General features: G+C 42.7%; 1 protein-coding gene across 1 annotated transcript in view; it reads left to right on the forward strand.

Annotated features, from left to right (window-relative positions):
• NDUFAF6 (NADH:ubiquinone oxidoreductase complex assembly factor 6) overlaps window positions 1-13,444 on the forward strand; it is a 115,793-nt gene extending 102,349 nt beyond the window's left edge. Inside the window, exons 8-9 of the mRNA XM_082259350.1 lie at window positions 1-56; window positions 13,306-13,444. Of these exons, the coding sequence (XP_082115476.1) occupies window positions 1-56; window positions 13,306-13,434 (185 nt within the window). The 3' untranslated portion in view covers window positions 13,435-13,444. The remainder of the gene's footprint in view (window positions 57-13,305) is intronic.
• Window positions 13,445-21,035: the final 7,591 nt, after the last annotated feature.

Consider the following 21,035-nt stretch of genomic DNA (forward strand, 5'->3'; position numbering starts at 1 on the left):
CTCGGTCTTTCCAGAAGAACGTTACTGGAAAAGCTTTTCCTGCCTTTAATATAACGGTAAGTATTATTACAACTGGCTGCTGTTCTGTTGTCAACAGTCTGCTAGTAGAAGTTTCAGAGACCTTCACATAAGAGTGTATAGCTTTGGTAGTGACTCATTCATTGAAATTTTATGTAAACATGCTGGGATAAAACTTCCTTAACCACTTTAAGACCAGGCCAATTTTAACACTTGGTGTTTTTGCTAGAAAACTACTTGTAACCCCCAAACATTATATTTTTTTCTTTTAGCAGAGACCCTAGAAAATAAAATGGAGATCGTTGCAATATTTTTTTATCACACCATATTTGCGCAGTGGTCTTCCAAACGCAATTTTTTTGGAAAAAAAAATCACTTTTTTGAATTAAAAAATAAAACAGCAAAGTTAGCCCAATTTTTTTCATAATGTGAAAGCTAATGTTAAGCCGAGTAAATAGATACCCAACATGTCATGCTTCAAAATTGCGCACGCTCCCGAAATGACAACAAACTTTGGTGCTTAAAAATCCCATAGGCGACATTTTAAACATTTCTACAGGTTAGAGTTACAGAGGAGGTCTAGGGATCAAATTATTGCTCTCGCTCTAACGATCGCGGCGATACCTCACATGTGTGGTTTAATCACCGTTTACATATGTGGGCGGGGCATCCATATGCTTTTGCTTCTGTGCACGAGCTACGGGGACAGGGGACAGGGCACTTTCATTTTTTTTTTTTTTTTTACCTATTACCAGGAATTTAAACATTCCTTGTAATAGAAATAGCCACGACAGGACCTCTTTATTGTGAGATCTGGGGTCAGAAAGTTCTCAGATCTCACAAGTACACTAAAAAAGAAAAAAAAAATGGTAAAAAAAAAAAGACGGCTCTTTAAGCTGGTTGCTGGGCAGTGACTTTTGACGTCTCTCCGGTCCTCCAAGACCATAGAGTCGAGTGAGGGCCATCTTGCCCCCCCCACTTGACTTGCTGTCTAAGAGGATCCATGACCGTATTGTTTTCCCCACTGCCGGCGGGTCCGGTAAGCGGGGAAAAGGACCCCAGGGAGGGGGGGGGGTACCTCTTCCGCCTCACTGTACGGGTGATCCCGTGGAAAAACCGCCTCTGGGACCACCCTCTTCTGAAAGCCAATCGCCCGCCATTGAAAAAAAATACCAGGGTTATGGCAGTTATCTGCTCCCATAACCCCGGTATTTAGTATCAAAGGACTGACGTAAATCGACGGCGGTCGGTCGGTAAGTGGTTAAAGCAAACCTGTGCTTTGCTCACCCTAAGTAAAGTAACTGGTTAACTATAGAAGAAGGGCCATAAGTTGCGAGTTCTTTGCTCTCACTGACAGCCAGACCAGAGAAGAATTATCTGGTAAGGTGCTGGCAATATGTGATGCCTCCACAGGACTCTCTCAAGTAAAAGGTTATGGTCCCTCTATAAAGTAATCTCATGTGGGAAAAGTATAGCATCACCTTAATCCTGCAAGTAATCAAAAAGCAAAAATCTGTACTAGGCTTTCCGGTTTTATGTTCTTTTAAACACTTGCCCTCCGGAAGGTTTACCCCCCTTCATGACCACGCCATTTTTGCAATACGGCACTGCATTACTATAACTGACAATTGTGCGGTCGTGTTCTACTCAAATAAAATTGACCTTTTTTTCCCACAAATAGAGCTTTCTTTTGGCGGTATTTGATCATCTCTGCGATTTTTATTTTTTGCACTATAAACAAAAAAATAGACGGACAATTTTGAAATAAAAACAAAATTTCTTTACTTTCTGCTGTAAAACACATCCAATAAAAAAAAAAAAAATGGAAAAAATCAAATTTCGTCATCAGTTTAGACCAATATGTTTTCTGCTACATGTTTTTGGTAAAAAAAAAAAAAAAATCCCAATAAGCGTAAAGTTATAGCATCTACAAACTGTGGGATAGATTTATGGAATTTTAAATGTTTTACTAGTAATGGCTGCATATAAAGTGGTTGGTAGGAGTATAGTGTTAGTGAGTCTATGTGCGTGCCCTACTCACCTACGTGTGCTAGGCTGGCTTAACCAAAAACAGCATATATACAAAATATTCTGTATAGACCACAGAAAAAAGTACGGTTATTCGTCAGCAATAATGTGGCGGGCTCAATATATAGTGAACATAGACATTTATTAATAAAAATGTTTCAAGGTTATAATTACAACCATGCAAGGTGAAATAATGATGAATACAATCAGTGTGAACAAGAAACAAGACAAACATAACATTTAAACATACAGTGACAGAGAACCGGCCGGCAGTTAAATTAAACTTCAAGTAACTAAATATATTCAATTAAATGCAATTGCAGTAGTAGTGTTCTTGAAGGGACTCTTTAGGGGGCAGTGGTTTGCCATTAGGTTTGATACCTGTGTTGTGCCATTTAATGTTGCATATTAAATCCAGCGTTATCACTTAGGATGGTGCTGTTGGTATGCTTTAATTGGGGAGAGGTTTGGGAAGTATCCAAGACTGAGAGGCAGTTAGGTAAAACAGCTTAACTGTTTGAAGTATTGCTGTATGATAGTGCATCAATTATGGGCTTGTGTGGCTTGACGGGGACTTATGCAGGGATCTGACAGTAATGTCCCGATCGCTGACGGTGTAATATCATTTCTTCACCCCTAATGGTGGCGATGTGTTGCTCGTGGTGGTAATTAGAGTGTCTTCTATTGGTTCTATGGGGGATATAAGAAGGTACAGGGGACTTAAGCAGAGCCTATGGCGTCCTGGTATATACTTCGGTTTTCCTCTGACCGCATGTGCCGTGTGGCAGGTCGGTGCGGTAAAGTGAATGTTGAGTCCCGCTTGCTCTGACGGCTGATAGCCGTTTCTTCACCCCTGCCTGTCAAATACTTGTTACCTTTTAGTAGTCTGAGGAGCAGACTCCATCCGCTTCACCCGCTTCTCGCCACTGGTCTCCGTGTATGGTCCACGCTCTCCCTGGCGTTCCTGGCAGTCTGTTGCCCATTTGGAGTGTTGAGAGGATGTGCCGCCGGGCTGTGACGTTGACGCGTTTCGCTTCCTGTTTGCGTCCAGACGAAGCTACGCAAACAGGAAGCGAAACGCGTCGACGTCACGAAAATTTGACAATGAGAGGTGTGCTATCAAAAGAAAGGTCTAGGGGTCACACCAAAAATATTAAAACCAATCTTTTCAAGGATAAAGAAGCCTAACAAGGTAACCAAGAGGTAAGAAACAAATTTGATGATAAATAATTATTCAGAGGGTATTTTATGGCTGATTTAAAACACGGGTCAAAACTGACCCTAACATCATGGATAGTAACGGAATTCTAACATAAGAGGAGGGCTATATAAGAATCTAGCCAATGCTGTTGTGGCTATTACCAATAAAATGAATAACAAATGATAACTGTGCTAAAAAATAAAGATCTAATTTAATTTTACAGAAAATAAACTTTTGATTAATCAATTATCAATAATCAAATATAATGTAGAGGATAAAATCTTGAAAGCAGAGATGTTACAAATACAGTGTTGCCAAGGAACAAAGAAAGTTAGAGTAAAATTTACAGAACCATAGAGATACATTACACAGAAAAACCTTACGCCCCCATCATGTCCAGAGATTAACCACTTAAGGACCCGGCCTATTACTGACACTTGTTGTTTACAAATTAAAATCAGTATTTTTTGCTAGAAAACTACTTAGAACCCCCAAACATTATATATATATATTTTTTTTTAGCAAAGACCCTAGAGGATAAATTGGAGATCGTTGCAATACTTTATTACTTCGTATTTGCGCAGCAGTCTTACAAAGCAATATTTCTGAAAAAAAAAATACTCTTCTTTTTAATCAAAAAATAAGTAAAGAAGTAAAGTTAGCCCGATTTTTTTTTTATAATGTGAAGGGTAATGTTACGCCGAGTAAATGGATACCCAACATTTTTTTCTACAGGTTACCAGTTTAAGTAGTTAAAATAAGCAGGACCGGTCCTCTTTAATGTGAGATCTGGGGTCAAAAAGACATTTTCTTTTTTTTTTTCAGCAAGAAAAAAATCAGGCCCTTTAAACAATTGCTCACCAGCCGCCGCAGTTATATGGCAGCAGGTTGGCAGGTTCCCACGATCGATCTCCGTGAAGAGAGAACAGCGGTCTGCTGTTGTAAACACAGCAGACCATTGTTCTCTCTGGTATCAATGCAGAGCTCCTGTGTTCCTCCTATTTAGGAACACAGGTCTCTGTATTGATTCCATAAGCCCACCCCCCCCCCACAGTTAAAAAACACCCCCTAGGCTCACACTTAACCCTTTGATCGCCCCTGGGTTAGCCCCTTCCCTGCCAGTGTCATTATTGCAGTAACAGTGCATATTTTTAGCACTGATTACTGTAGTAATGTCACTGGTCCCCCCCAAAAGTGTCAAAAATGTCAGTTAGGGGTCCGATCTGTCCGCTGCAATGTCGCAGTCCCGCTAAAAATCACTGATCGCCGACATTACTAGTAAAAAAATAAAATAAATAAAAATGACAAAAATGACATAAATCTTTCCCCTAGTTTGTAGACGCAATAACTTTTGGGCAAACCAATCAAAATACGCTTATTGGGATTTTTTTTTTTTACCAAAAATACAGTATCCCAGTGCCTAATTAGCCATTTTCCCTCCCTGGTGTCATGTGACTCTTTATTGTTACAAGGTCTCAGGTGTAAATGGGGAGCAGGTGTGTTAAATTTGGTTTTATCGCTCTCACTCTCTTATACTGGTCACTGGAAGTTAAGTATGGCACCTCATGTCAAAGAACCCTCTAAAGATCTGAAAAAAAGAATTGTTGCTCTACATAACGATGGCCTAGGCCCTCGTTGTGTAGAGGGTTTGCCAAGACCCTAAAAATGAGCTGCAGCGGTTTAACAGGACAGGTTCCACTCAGAACAGGCCTCGCAAAAAAAAAACAGGCCTCGCCATGGTTAACCAAAGAAGTTGTAGCAAAGTGTCATTTCTTCAGTGTTGTCACATGAAAAGATATAATAAAACATTTACAAAAATGTGAGGGGTGTACTCACTTTTGTGAGATACTGTATGTAGCAGAAGGCAAATTGGCTTAAAATGATGAAAATATTAGATTTTTTTTGTTTATATCGCAAAAATAAAAATCGCACAGGTGATCAAATACCACCAAAAGAAAGCTCTATGTGTGGGAAAAAAAGGACGTCAATTTCGTTTGGATACAGCATCGCACGACCGCGCAATTGTCCGTTAAAGTAACGCAGTGCTAAATCGCAAAATAGGGCCTGGTCATTGAGCAGCCAAATCCTCCGGTCTTAAAGTGGTTAAGGGGGAAAATCTTCCGCTCCAGAAGTGGTTAAGGCTGTTGGGAGGAAGCAACGTATGATATCACTCCAATCCTCCAAGGCCATAGAGATGAATGGGGGCCATCTTGCCCTCACTCGACTTCCTGCCTGGGACATGGACGGATCAGATCATTTTCCCCCCTACCGACGGCTCCAGTAAGTTGGGAAAACGACCGTGAAGCGGCGGGAGGTGGGTGGGCACCTCTCCCGCCACCCATAAAAGTTATCCCATGGCTGGGATCACTTTTATATGAAGAAAACCCACGGCCGATTAAGACAATACTGGGGTTATGGCAGCTATCTGCTGCCATAACACCGGTATTTAACGTCAAAGTACCGACGTAAAACTGCATCGGACGGTCCGGAAGTGGTTAAGGGAAAAAAAAAAGGTTTTTCTTGCTTTTTTATACCCCACCTCACTCCCATCCATACATCTACCTATCAGGTAGAGACACTCCCTTTCATATATCAACTAGGAGGGGAGAGGGTATTCTTAGCCTCTGACAGACTACAGGTCCTCTTTAACACACCAGCTGCCATTTATGGTCAAGTATATCCTGGTCCATTCCCACCTCCTTTGAAGTGACATTCCACATAATCCATAAATGATGGTACCGAATGGCCAGAGAAGAGGCTTTTGTCAGTTACTCCAGATAAAATTCCACAGCTGTGTTTGGCGTCCCTTTTGTTTCTCAGAATATTAAAGCAGTATTCTGAAACTCAAGAGTCGTCAAAAGTTCACTGTAAGTCACATTATTATTAGGCCTCTTGCACACGATACTCCTGTTTGAGCATCTCCTTTTTGGCCTCTTGCACACAATACTGTTTGAGCATCTACTTTTTCCAGAGTATTCACGTGCATTGAGGCTTAAATTACTGACCAAAAATGCAGATTTTTCTATTTTATTTTTACTGAACAATGCACAGCGCCTGTTTACGCGCCTGTGTGCATAGGCACATTACAATTAATGGGCTGTATTTTAGCTCAAAAAGCTGTACTGAGCATTTTCAAGCCGCGAGATGCTCAAACAGGAGTATCGTGTGCAAGAGGCCTTAAAGATTATCATTAATGTAAACTGAAGGTAATAACATTGTAGACCTCAAATCTCCATTACACATCATGCGACTATAGTGCAGTTGGCAAGTGGTTAACTAATTATTTGCACAGCCAATAGATTCATTTGTCCATCAGATGGCTCTCTAAGACCAAAAATCTCTATATTGTTTTTTGGGGTATAAAAGGGATCAAAAATCTATAGAGGTTGAATTGGTTTTATCCTTGGATCAATTTAAAATGAGCAATTTACTTAGAGGGTATATATCTACTGTATATCTCTTGATTGTTTGTGGCATTATTTGTGATTTTAATCTTTGATATATTAGCATTTTGAACATGAAACCCTGGCTAAAGAGGTGTCATTTTTATACAGACATCCATATTAAAATATTAATGATTACTCCTTAAAACCTTTTCCATCTTACTCCTCAAAATAGAGATTATGAAACACACTTACCGTATTTCTTATTCTAAAGATTACATTAAAACATAGATATAGTAATATTCTTCTTATCACGATTGAATAAATTTAAAGATAACTTTTTATAGTCTTTTCCACAAGTGTCCCAAAAGTGTCAAATATTTTATCTTCAAAATATTGAAATACGCTCAATTCACTTCTCCTAGACTCCAAGACACTTCTAGAGAGAGATTCTAGAATTTTGACTGGTTAAACATTCCGTGTAATTTTTTATTCTCTTTCATTCATTGATGGACACAGCTCCAGAATCTTCTTGACCAGGTTATGCTGCCCCCTACAAGAGTAGGACACTAGGCAGGAAAAAGCTTTACCACGCCTATGGGGCAGTCCCAGGGGGTATACTCCCACTTCATGCTATAGGCATTCAGTTTTTTCTTCTACCTAGTCAGGAGTAAAGACCTAGTTCCTCACTGGGATCTCTGGTCCTAGCTTTTTTTCCTTTTAAATGGAATTGTTTTCCTCTTTTTTATTATTTTCTGTTCCTGTGAGAATTACAATCCACTGCTTGACTGGGCGACAGTAGGCTCTGAAGAAGAAGCTAAGCCCCAAAACGCGTAAGCCTTTACAGCTTCAGGGGTTAGGTACACCCTTGTATCTCGATGCTGAGGACTGCGTACCTTGTTTGATATGTTTTTATCAAGAACTCGTCTGTGAGTATTTTAACCTTTCTTTTTAATAAACCTTCAAAAGGAGAATGCACTAGGCCAGTGCGCCCTTGTGTTTGCTTGTCATTTTCATGGACTGGGCGACAGACTGAATATTCTAGATCCTTAAGGTCTCCCCAGTCTGGCCAGTGAGTGCGTGCAAGGCCGCAGCTCTGCACTAGGTCAGCCGCAACATAGCCCCACTGGAAGGGGGCTACCCTGCAAGTTAAAAGTCTTGCGAGGATGCATAGGACCTGAGTCATAGCGTTCCTCCTGGCTGACAGCACCCCCATGCCGGTGGAGAGGTTATCTATCCGGAGTGGTGCCCACCCAGGTTCCACGGTATGGGAAGTAGTTGTCCCCCTCTCCCCCTTGAGAGTTTTGGGGTGGACGTGGGCTCTTCCCTGGGATGGTGGGACCTCCTCCTTCTCCCCAACCCCTCTTGGGTCACTATGGGTCTTCCGTACCCCTCCCCCTCCTTCCCTCCTAGGTTGTGAGCTGGCTTTTGCCATGTGCTCTGAAGGGGGGCTTCCTTTGGGGGTGCTGCTGGCTGGTTTTGTCTGGGCACACAATGGGGGGGGGTTACAACAGGGTCTGTCGTCACCCTGGGGTTAGTGACCTGGGCAGGAGGGTCCTAAGGGCTCCTGGCTGTTGCGCTGGGTTTGGGGAGCGGATGGGTTTACATCTGCGGATCCACGCCCCACGCAGCCAGACCCGGCAAAAAAAATGTAAGCCCGCCTTACTGGCCGGACGCTGTTTGGGGAGGCTCCAGTAAGGGTGGCTGGAGCCACCACCCTCTGTTTGGGCATCTGCCCTCTCCACCGTAGTTCATGGGCGGTCGGCTTCAGCGGGATTCCTGCCCAGGCGGCGGGGCGCCTACAGAAACTTAAGTTGCCACTTGCGGCCTACTGGGCAGCAGATTTCGGCCTACGGGTGCCTTCCCTGTGGGGGGCGCAGTGGGGGTGGTCACCTTTGTATGATGACAGCATGCGGCCATTATTGCGTAGTGGGAACCCCCCCCCCCCCCCCGTTTGGCACTGCGGACCATCTGGGTGTCTTGCCTACGCGTCTGCGTCACGGCGGGCGGTCCCCTCTAAGGGGGCTATTTCTTTTCACGCGGGAGGGCGACCCCCTTTTTTTTTGCGGGGTCCAGGAGGTGGTCCATTTGTGGGCCCTGGGTCAGCTTCCCCTTGTGGGATTGCAGTCGGCAACCCTCACCTGCCTGTTTTATGTCTATGTAACAATCCTGATTGTTATGTTTCGGGGGGAGCTTAGTATATAGAGACCCTACTGGGTCTGCGTCCACGCACTTCGAGTGCTCTGATAGTGAGGTTTCCTCTTCTACTGCAGCCGCAACTCCAAAGTTGCAGGATGGGACTCGACTCCTGTTGTTCAGCTGTCGGTCTTCTTTCAGGACTTGCATGCAGGCGCTGTGCCTGATAGTATCTACCTTCGAGGCGGTTCCGTTTGCACAGTTCCACTCGAGCCTCTGCAAAAAGAGATTCTTGCCAAGTTGGACTCTGGATAATCTGATCCTGTTGAGCCAGGAATCGAGAGGGTCCCTGATATGGTGGCTTTGTTCTTTCTGCGCTTCAACAGGGCAAATCCTTCCTTCCCCTGTACTAGACAGTGGTCCCAGAGATTGCCAGCCTGTCCGGCTGGGGAGGCAATTTGGGCACGGATGTGCTCAAGGGGTCTGGACTCTGGGGGAGTCAAGACTACCGATTAATATACTGGAACTTTGGGTGGTAATATTTGCCTGGCTCATTGGACAAATCGCCTTTTGGAGTGCCAGGTAAGGATTTAATCGGACAATGCCACGGCCGTGGACTATGTCAATCACTCAACAGGAAGGTACGTAGAATTGTGGAAAGGTCTCGGGATCCTCTGGCCAACATCGCAGACGCACTGGTGTCTCCTTGGGGCCAGTATTCTCTAATAACGCCTTTCCCCAGCTGAAGTCTCCTGTGATCAAGGCAGAAGGGAATCCGGTCATCCTAGTGGCCTCAGACTGGCATCGCCGGTCTTGTTACGCTGATTTGGTACGGCTGGTCGCCGATGCCCCTTGGAGGCTTCCTCTCAGAGAAGCATTATTTGGCCCAAGGGCCAATCTTCCATCCTGCTTTACAGTCGCTGGCTTTAACGGCTTTCTGTTGAAAGCCAGGTGTTGAAGGATAGAGGGTTGTCTGAATTGATGATCCCCACATTGTAAAAGGCTAGAAAATCAACCTCTAGGAAGATTTTACCATCGGGCTTGGAAGGCGTACATTGCGTGGAGTCTCTTGGGGTTCATCCCCATTCCATTTCGGTGGCTCGGAACTTGGCATTCCTCCAACGAGGTGTTGAGCAGCGTCTGGCCTTGGGTACCACCAAGGGCCAGGTTTTCGCCCTTGGTGGTCTTCTTTTACCTTTTGGCTACGCATTCTTTGGTTCGCACTTTTATTCAGGGGGTTCGCCACTTGGTTCCCTCAGTACTGTCTCGGTTGCCTCCATGGAATCTCAATTTGATGCTGTCGGTTCTCCAGTACCCTCCTTTCAAAAATATTTGCGAGCTTCCTCTGCATAACATTGTCCCAGAAGGTAGCCTTCTTGGTGCCAAATACTTCCGCATGCAGGGTGTCCGAGCTGGTGGTGTTGTCTTGTCATTCACCTTACCTGGTGGTTCACAGAGATAAAGTGGTGCTTCACCCTTGTCAGTCATTCCTTCCTAAGGTTGTTTCTGGTTTCCATCTGAATGAAGACATTGTGTTGCCTTCCCTGTGTTCTAAGCCTGAACATTCGAAGGAGATTGCCTTGCACTCTCTGGATGTGGGTCGGACAATCGGGGTGTATCTTGCGGCAACCGAGTAGTTTTTAGGAAATCAGCCTTACTATTTGTCCTTATGGACGTGACCAACTCCCAAACAGTTGGTCATGTCTGCTGCAACCATTTCCAGCTGGACAAAACAGGCGGTGGTGCAGGCCTATTCCTTCAGGGGTCAGGTTCCTTTGTTCCCTGTTAAGGCGCATTCTACACGGGCGCTTAGTGGGCTTGGGCCTTCCACCGTCAGGCGTCAGTAGTGCAGTTTGGCAAGGCGGCCACTTAGTCGTCTATGCACACTTTTACAAAATTTTATAGAATAGATGTGCTGGCATCTGCGGATGCTGCTTTTGGCTGCAACGTTTTGCAGACCACGGTTTGAGAGGATTAGTCCTCTTTGTTTTTTCAGGTGAGCTCCAGTTGGTTGGCTTGCTTTAGCCTTTTTGGATTTTTTTCTGCTGTTTTTTCCTACCCCCCATGTTTGACACTGCTTTGGGATGTCCCAATGGTCAAGAAGATTCTGTAGCTGTGTCCGTCAATAAACGAAAGAGAAAATCGGATTTTTGTCTTACCGTAAAATACTTTTCTCTGATGTTCATTGACGGACACAGCACCCACCCCCTCTATTAAGTTTGATTATTTTTCTTCTGACACTGCTTGCAACTAAACTGAATGCCTATTGTAGGAAGTGGGAGTATACCCCCTGAGACTGCCCCCATAGACGTGGTAAAGCTTTTTCCTGCCTAGTCTTCTACTCCTGTAGGTGACAGCATAACCCAATGGTCAAGAAGATTCTGGACCTGTCTCCGTCAATGAACATCGGAGAAAAGGATTTTTTCAGTTTATTAACCTTTCTCGGCAGAGAAAAAAATGTGAATCAGCTTAATAGACACAGTGGTTTGTTTCGTGCTAATTTAATAAGTATGGAGGCAGAATATATCCAATCTAAAATATATAAAATCAATGTTGGGTAATAGTGGATTAAAACATGTATGCATATCTTACATTATCCATCACGGTTTGTGTTTCCTGACAGCTAGGTATAAGCAGCCATAAATAGAGCAGCCAATGAATCTCATGAGACTTGGTAAGAGACCTTGTGAGGCATAAGCAGCCCTTTAGCATTTCTGACACTAGCAGTTCAATTGTCATTTAAACAATAAAAAGTCAAAAACGTAAATAAACACTGCTCAAAAAAAAAATTAAAGGAACACTTTTTAATCAGAGTATGGCATCATGTCAAGTTAAACTCCTGGCATATTGATCTGGTCCGTAAGTAGCAGAGGGGGTTGTTAATCAGTTTCAGCTGCTTTGGTCTTAATGAAATTAACAACAGGTGCACTATATGGGCAACAATGAGACAACCTCCAAAACGGGAATGGTTTTACAGGTGGAGGACATGACATTTTTTTTTTACCCTACTCATCTTTTCTGACTGTTTTGCATTTGGCTAGAGTCAGTTTCACTACTGTTAGCATGAGGCGATACCTGGACCCTATAGAGGTTGCACAGGTAGTCCAACTCCTCCAGGATGGCACATCAATACGTGCACTTGCCAGAAGATTTGCTGTGTCTCCCAGCACAAGAGCATGGAGGAGATTCCAGGATAAAGGAAATTACTCTAGGAGAGCTTGACAGGGCCGTAGAAGTTTCCTTAACCCATCAGCAGGACCAGTATCTGCTCCTTTGGAGGAACAGGATGAGCACTACCAAAACCATACAAAATGACGCCCAGAAGGCAACTGGTGTGAATGTCTCTGACCAAATAATCAGAAACAGACTTCATGAGGGTGGCTTGAGGGCCCAACGTCCTTTATTGGACCCTGTGTTCACTGCCAGACACTGTGGAATTGGATTGGCATTTGCCATTGAACACCAGAATTGGTGCCCTGTGCTTTTCACAGTTGAGAGCAGGTTCACCCTGAGCACATGTGACAGAAGTGAAAGGGTCTGGAGAAGCGATGGGGAATGTTATGATGCCTGTAATCGTTCAGCATGACCGGTTTGGTAGTGGGTGAATGATTGTCTGCGTAGACATATTCATGTAGGGACGCACAGACCTCTACAGGCTAGACTAGTGATGGCGAACCTTGGCACCCCAGATGTTTTGGAACTACATTTCCCATGATGCTCAACGACACTGCAGAGTGCATGAGCATCATGAGAAATGTAGTTCCAAAACATCTGGGTTGCCAAGATTCACCATCAATGGGCTAGACAATGGCACCCTGACTGCCATTAGGTATCGAGATGAAATCTTGGAACCATTGTCAGACTCTACGCTGGTGCAGTGGTCCTGGGTTCCTCCCGGTGAACAACAATGCACGGCCTCATGTGACGAGAGTATGCAGCCAGTTCCTGGAGGATGAAGGAATTGATATTATTGAATGGCCTCCACGCACACCTTACCTAAATCCAGTAGAATACCTCTGGGACATTGTTTTGTCCATCCGACGCTGCCAGGTTGCACCTCAGTCTGTTCAGGAGCTCAGTGATGCCCCAGTCCAGATCTGGCAGAAAATACCCCAGTACACCATCTGTCGTCTCATTAGGAGCATGCCCTGCTGTTGTCAGGCATGCATACAAGCATGTGGGGGCCATACAGACTACAAAGTACCATTATGAGTTGCTGCAATGAGATTTCAGCAAAATGGACTAGGCTGCTGCATTATTTTTTTTTCACTTAGATTTTTGGGGTGTCTTTGAATTCAGCCCACTGTAGGTTGATGCATTTTCATTTTTTTTTTTTTTCAAGCGATGTGCCATCCTTTTGTTCCTAACAGAATACCCAGTCCATATCAGTAGTGTGTGTGTATGTGTAAATATATTACATACAGTTTTTAAACCATTATTAGTGTACCCTAATATTCACATTGAGGGTATATCATTTTGTGTTGATAGATACACTATAAGTTCAAAATTGTCACACTGAAGCAAATATTTGTTTTCCAGGTTCCCATGGACAGTTATCTAAAGAGACTTCGTAAAGCAGACTTCAATATCTTCCATCCTAGTTTACAAAGGAGAGACCCCTGGATTCCATTGTCTTTATATATCCAATCCTGGAGAAAAACCTATTAAAATGTAAAAATATTCTCTCTTGTGCTCATTCCTGTGGCAGCAAAAATGGTAACAAGGAGCTTTTCGCTCTTGCGTCTAAGGATTATGCAATCTCCTGCATTACAGCACAGATTCTGCCTCTCTTGCAGCATGTAGCGGCATTACATATTATTATGTCCCTTAATTTTTATATTATATCTAAAGGCCTGAATAGAGATCACCTGTAAAAAAAAAAAAATGTTTGAATGTACTTGCCCTTCAGGTGCCTCGTGTGTGAAAATTACAGTGTTTCTCCACTCCCTAACCACTGAAAATATTCTTCTAGTATGCAACAGCACTAGTATGAACCTAGGCTAAAGCTGGATCAAGGTTCAGCTGGAACCAGCTGAATGTCAAGCCATGTATGGCCATTACTGTTCATGAGAAGTTGATCTATTAATCGACTTCTCACAAATGGAACTGCTGGAAATTTTCAGTTCAATAAGCTCTGCAGCCAGCATCTGTGTATTCCGATGGCAGGGAGGCAAGAAAGTCTCCCCGCTGTCAAAATACAACAACACTGCGGGGAGGATTCCTGCGTTCACGCTGAATGTGTGGATGAAGAATCAGTTCAGGTTTTTTTTTGTTCAGCTGGCTGGCTACAAAAAAACAACCTTGTATGGGCAACCTAAAGCTGGCCATAGATGGATAGAATTTCAAAGGAAAATTCTTAGGAAACATCTTAATAAAATTCATACAAAAATTCTCAGAACATTCGGATGTCTTTTGAAAGATTTCATTTGATTGGGAATGAATGGATTTTACTGAACGAAAACCACTTAAACTGTTTGAAAATTCGTTCATTCCAGAAACATTTTCCGTCATCCTTAATTTTCTCATCACTGTGGACGAACACAAATGTCGTCATTTTGACCCACTAATGATTAGAAAAATGAACAAACTTTCTTAGAACATTTTTTTTCTAGGAATTTTTGTTTGAAATTCTACCCATCTATGGCCAGCTAAGGCCTTATACACACACTGGACAGAAGAAAAGCAGCATCAAAAACGAGCCCAAAGCTGCCTTTTTGCAAATGTGTTTAGGTGCATTTAAGTGCGTCAAGCGCTTGCATGTTTATTCATTTAATTGACCAGAATATTTATTCTTGGCCATTGATGAATTCCCAAGCGCTTGAGGGACCTAGCACTTAAACATATTTAGACGCGTTTAAACGTATCAGTTTTTTTTTTTTTTTTTCTGCCAAAAATCTCTTGCTCCCGAATGCGCTGGCAGTGGAGTTTTCTTTTGGCCGTTAAATGCCCCTGCCTCTAAATCTCTAGGATTGCATGGACATATAGGCTAACCTAGAGGGGCATTTAGAGGCAGAAAATAAAAAAATGCAAGGCGCCTCTTGCATTGGCGTTTAAAACGCCTGGTGTCCATCTGACGCTAAGTATATAAGTTTTCCTTTTCCAGGTGGACTCTTAACTGAAAGTTATTGTTCTATTATCAAATGAAGCAACATTCACAATCCCTGAGGCTAAATCAACCCCTTAAAGTTAATTTTTACATTTTTTTTAAGGCTTAATTCGAAATGTAGAACACACACCGTTCTCACAAAAAAAAAGTATACATACCACTCTAAGATTTTTCCCACCAGTCCTATGATGTCATGGGTCCTTCTCATCTTCCTATGGGGGGCATTCCTTGCTACAACACAGATATTAACTTGAGCAGTGTTCTGTGGTGCAGTGTTAATTTTGGCAGCAAATTTCAATTTAGTTTTAGTCTTAGTCTTAGGACTAAAATGGCATTTTAGTTTTAGTCCCATTTTAGTCTTCTGCAAGTGTTTTAGTTTTAGTCGTATTTAGTAGACTAAAACTCCAGTATATTTTAGTCGACTAAAACGCCCTACATTTTAGTCGACTAAAACTCATTTTAGTCATCTATAATCAAATGGGTGTAGTTCAATTGTAATGCATTATTTAAGCATTCCTCTACAATTTCCAAACTCATTATATACTACTGCTGGTCCTGGAGTGAAAAATCTAATATGTTATTATTTATGCTTTGAGCATGCACCAGTGTTAATTTTTGGCAGCAAATTTTGATTTAGTTTTAGTTATAGTCTTTTGACTAAAATGCCATTTTAGTTTTAGTCATATTTTAGTCTTAAGACTAAAATGCCATTTCAGTTTTAGTCGTATTTTAGTCATCTGAATTGTGTTAGTCGACGAAAACGTTTTAGTCGGTTTTAGTCGACGAAATTAACACTGCTGTGGTGTAGCACTCTGAACCCCAGGCTGTGTGATGATGTGACCTGGGGCAATTCCATGAAAATCAGGGATCAGAAGAAGTGGGTTAAAATGACTAAGACCATCATTTAACCTGCAAGGCTGGCAGCATACAGTGGAGAAAAGAAAGTGCCGTGAGGAACCATTCAGAAAGAAGGTGAGTTTTGCAGCAAAAGCTGCTCTCTTTATTTTAACAGGCTGGGCTGTATACTGTATGTCTAGTTTCTAAAAATAGAATTTAACATTTAAGAAACGTAGTCGCTGTTGAAATATTTTGTTTCCTGCAAAGAAAATGGAATACTCACCTGTCCCACTTCCTGCTCCTTTGACCTCTACTGTAGTAAAGAGAATCTCCGGATCCTGCAGAATACGACACTTTCAGCAGTGTTGATTTCCCAGTCTTCCCACTATGCACTGTTCCTCCCACAAGTGCCTACATCACTACAGGACACAATATGGGTTGACAGACTGAACTACTGAGCACACTGGACTCCCAGAAGTGTCAGGTTCTGTGGGATTTTCAGTTTCTCTTGGAGGGGCGTGTATTCCATGTTTTCTTTGCCGAAAACGTACACACATATATGCAGTATTGTGCAAAAATGTTAAGCTTGAAAAAATACTGATAAAGATATTGTTCTATTCTACTAATGCTTTCAGGAATAGATATGATAATAGTTTAGTTTTATCAATGAACAAAATGGTAAGTATATGAACAGAAAAACACTTTGCATTTTGTATAATAATAAAAATAAACAATTAAAATATACTTTTTTTGAAAACATTCTTACTTTACAGCATTTCTTCACACCTGCGTAAAGCTTTTGCATAGTACTGTGTATGTGTGTGTATATGTACTCTCTCTATATATATATATATATATATATATATATATATATATATATATACACACACACAGTGCATTGTGAAAGTATTGGGCCCCCTTGAACTTTTCCACCTTTTGCCACATTTCAGGCTTCAAACATAAAGATATAAAATTATAATTTTTTGTGAAGAATTAACAAGTGGGACACAACCATGAAGTGGAACGAAATTTATTGGATATTTCAAACTTTTTTTAACAAATAAAAAAACTGAAAAATTGGACGTGCAAAATTATTCAGCCCCCTTAAGTTAATACTTTGTAGCGCCACCTTTTGCTGCGATTACAGCTGTAAGTCGCTTGGGGTATTTCTCTATCAGTTTTGCACATCAAGAGACTGAAATTTTTGCCCATTCCTCCTTGCAAAACAGCTCGAGCTCAGTGAGGTTAAATGGAGAGCGTTTATGAACAGCAGTTTTCAGTTCTTTTCACAGATTCTCGATTGGATTCAGGTCTGGACTTTGACTTGGCCATTCTAACACCTGGATATGTTTATTTGTGAACCATTCCATTGTAGATTTTGCTTTAGGGTTTGGATCCTTGTCTTGTTGGAAGACAAATCTCCGTCCCAGTCTCAGGTCTTTTTCAGACTCCATCAGGTTTTCTTCCAGAATGGTCCTGTATTTGGCTCCATCCATCTTCCCATCAATTTTAACCATCTTCCCTGTCCCTGCTGAAGAAAAGCAGGCCCAAACCATGATGCTGCCACCACCATGTTTGACAGTGGGGATGGTGTGTTCAGGGTGATGAGCTGTGTTGCTTTTACGCCAAACATAACATTTTGCATTGTTGCCAAAAAGTTCGATTTTGGTTTCATCTGACCAGAGCACCTTCTTCCACATGTTTGGTGTGTCTCCCAGGTGGCTTGTGGCAAACTTTAAACGACACTTTTTATGGATATCTTTAAGAAAGGGCTTTCTTCTTGCCACTCTTCCATAAAGGCCAGATTTGTGCAGTATACAACTGATTGTTGTCCTATGGACAGAGTCTCCCACCTCAGCTGTAGATCTCTGCAGTTCATCCAGAGTGATCATGGGCCTCTTGGCTGCATCTCTGATCAGTCTTCTCCTTGTATGAGCTGAAAGTTTAGAGGGACGGCCAGGTCTTCGTAGATTTGCAGTGGTCTGATACTCCTTCCATTTCAATATCGCTTGCACAGTGCTCCTTGGGATGTTTAAAGCTTGGGAAATCTTTTTGTATCCAAATACGTCTTTAAACTTCTCCACAACAGTATCTCGGACCTGCCTGGTGTGTTCCTTTTTCTTCCTGATGCTCTCTGCGCTTTAAATGGACCTCTGAGACTATCACGGTGCAGGTGCATTTATACGGAGACTTGATTACACACAGGTGGATTCTATTTATTCATTTAGGTCAACATTGGATCATTCAGAGATCCTCACTGAACTTCTGGAGAGAGTTTTGCTGCACTGAAAGTAAAGGAGCTGAATAATTTTGCAGGCCCAATTTTTCAGTTTTTTTGTTAACAAAGTTTGAAATATCCAATAAATTTCGTTCCACTTCATGATTGTGTACCACTTGTTGTTGATTCTTCACAACAAATTACAGTTTTATATCTTTATGTTTGAAGCCTGAAATGTGGCAAAAGGTCGCAAAGTTCAAGGGGCCGAATGCTTTCTCAAGGCACTGTGTGTGTGTGTATATATATATATATATATATATACATACCCACACACATTTTGTCTCTGCACTGAAGGGAACGGCACATGAAGTCATGTAGAGTATGTGAAACTAAGGATACGTTCCAATTTTTTAATGGGGGGAGGATTTTGTACTATAGAACAGCTTTTCTCCACCAGGGAGCCATCTGGGTTCCCTTGTGGTGCTGTAAGCACAAGGCTCGGTTTGACTCAGCGTCATGAGTTTTCATGGTGCAGGTGGGCCAGCTGCCAGTACCATAATAATCAATGGTGCTTTCAGATCATCCAGGACACACAACATTATTTGTTGTTTTGGTGATGGCACACGGCTCATCTGCACCATGGCAACACATGCAATTCTGCCTGCAGCATTCAGGAGAAGATAGAAGTCCACCCACTGCCGTGCTGCTGAAGCCAAACAGCAGCAGCTTTCTGCTTTGAAGAGGATTGTGTGACTGGGGCCTCTGTGATAGGGGGACTCATGTATAGGGGTGACTCTGTGATGGGGGTTCTCATGTAGAGGGGGGACCTCTGATGTGAAAGGGTCTACTTATGTTAAATTAATTTCAACAAGGCAGCTGTATGGATTGTCCCAGGCTCCGGTTTTCCATTGATAAGTAACATTTACATTCTTTACATTTTAGAATTGCATGCTTCGAGATTTTGCATACTTTTAAAGGGTGCTGAAAGGAGGTCCACTGCCTCGTGTGCGAAAGCTTTTATCTCCTCTTAGAATGAACCTCTTAGGATCATAACATGGAAATATGATTTAAAAAAACAAGTCAATCCATCCTTCACTTCTCTGTGGACTATGACCTGGAACATACATGAATGTCAGGTGTTACCATAACTGAATAACTCGTACAGTTCTTGTTACAGGGCAGTGACCCACTAAAAAGTGAGGCAAAGATAACTGACAGCTTTAGAACATGCACACTCTGAAATAAAACAGCATAGCAAGTCCCAAACCATATACAATGCTCAAATAAAATTAACGGAACACTTTTTATTCAGAGTATAGCATCAAGTCAGGTTAAACTCCTGGGATATTGATCTGATCAGTTAGGTAGGAGAGGGGGTTGTTAATCAGTTTCAGCTGCTTTGGTGTTATTGAAATTAAAAGGCGCACTAGATGGGCAACAATAAGATGACCAAAACAGGAATGGTTTTACAGGTGGAGGCTCCTGACATTTTCTTCCCCACTCATGTTTTCAGACTGTTATTCACTAGTTTTGCATTTGGCTAGGTTCAGTGTCACTACTGGTTGCAGATACCTGGACCCTATAAAGGTTGCATAGGCAGTCCAACCCCTCCAGGATGGCACATCAATACGTGCCATTGCCAGAAGGTTTGCTGCATCTACCAGCACAGTTTCAAGAGCATGGAGGAGATTCCAGGAGACAGGCAGTTACTCAAGGAGAGCTGGACAGGGCCGTAAAAGGTCCCTAACCCATCATCAGGACCGGTATCTGCTCCTTTGTGCAAGGAGGAACAGAATGAGCACTGCCAAAGCCCGAAAAAATGACCTCAGGCCACTGGTGTGACTGTCTCTGACCAAACAATAAGAAACAGACTTAATTAGGGTGGCCTGAGGTGGTCCTGACGTTGTCTAGTGTGCTCTGTGCTCACTGCCTGTCTCTATGGAGCTTAATTATCATTTGCCATAGAACAACAGAATTGGCAGGTCTGCCACTGGTGCCCTGTGCTTTTGCACAGATGAAAGCGGGTTCACCCTGAGTACATGTGACAGACGTGAAAGGATCTGGAGAAGCCTTGGAAAAAGTTATGCTGCCTGTATAATTGTTCAGCATGACCGGTTTCCAAGGATTTTATCCTAATACCAAATGGCAGCCAGGGTGTCATTGTCTAGCCTGTAGAAGTCTGTGCGTCCCTCCATGGATATTCTTCCATAGATCATCCCTGAACCACCACCAAACCGGTCATGCTGAATGATGTTCCAGGCAGCATAACCTTCTCCATGGCTTCTCCAGACCCTTTCATGTCTGTCACATGTGCTCGGGGTGAACCTGCTTTCATCTGTGAAAAGCACAGAGCACCAGTGGCGGACCTGCCAATTCTGGTGTTCAATGGCAAATGCCAGTCGGGCTCCATGGTGCCGGGCAGTGAGCAAAGGGCCCACTAGAGCACGTCTGGCCCTCAGGCCACCCTCATTAAATCTGTTTCTGATTGGTCAGAGACATCCACACCAGTTGGTGGTCATTTTGTAGGACTCTGGCAGTGCTCATCCTATTCCTCCTTGCACAAAGGAGCAGATAAGGGTCCTGCTGATATGTAAAGGACCTTCTGCCTGTCTCCTGGAATCTCCTCCATGCTCTTGGGACTGTGCTGGGAGACACAGCAAACCTTCCGGCAATAACACGTATTGATGTGCTATCCCGGATGAGTTGGACTGCCTGTGCCGGAACCTCTATAGTTTCCAGGTATCGCCTATGCTTCCAGTAGTGACATTGACCCCATTCAAATGCAAAACTAGTGAAAACCAGTCAGAAAAGGTGAGTAGAGAAAAAATGTAATTTGCCTCTACTTGTAAAACTATTCCTATTTTGGAGGTTGTCTCATTGTTGTCCATCCAGTGCACCTGTTTTTAATTTCATTAACACCAAAGCAGCTGAAACTGATTAACAAACCCCTCTGCTACTTAACTGACCAGATCAACATTCTCCCGGGATTTTAATTTACTTGATGCCATACTCTGATTAAAGTGTTCCTTTAATTTTTTTGAGCAGTGTATATACACCATAGTTTGTAGACACTATAACTTTCCTATAAACTACGTAATATACACTTAT

This window comes from Pelophylax lessonae (genome assembly GCF_965119305.1).
Source record: "Pelophylax lessonae genome assembly, chromosome: 5".
Classification (NCBI taxonomy): domain Eukaryota; kingdom Metazoa; phylum Chordata; class Amphibia; order Anura; family Ranidae; genus Pelophylax; species Pelophylax lessonae.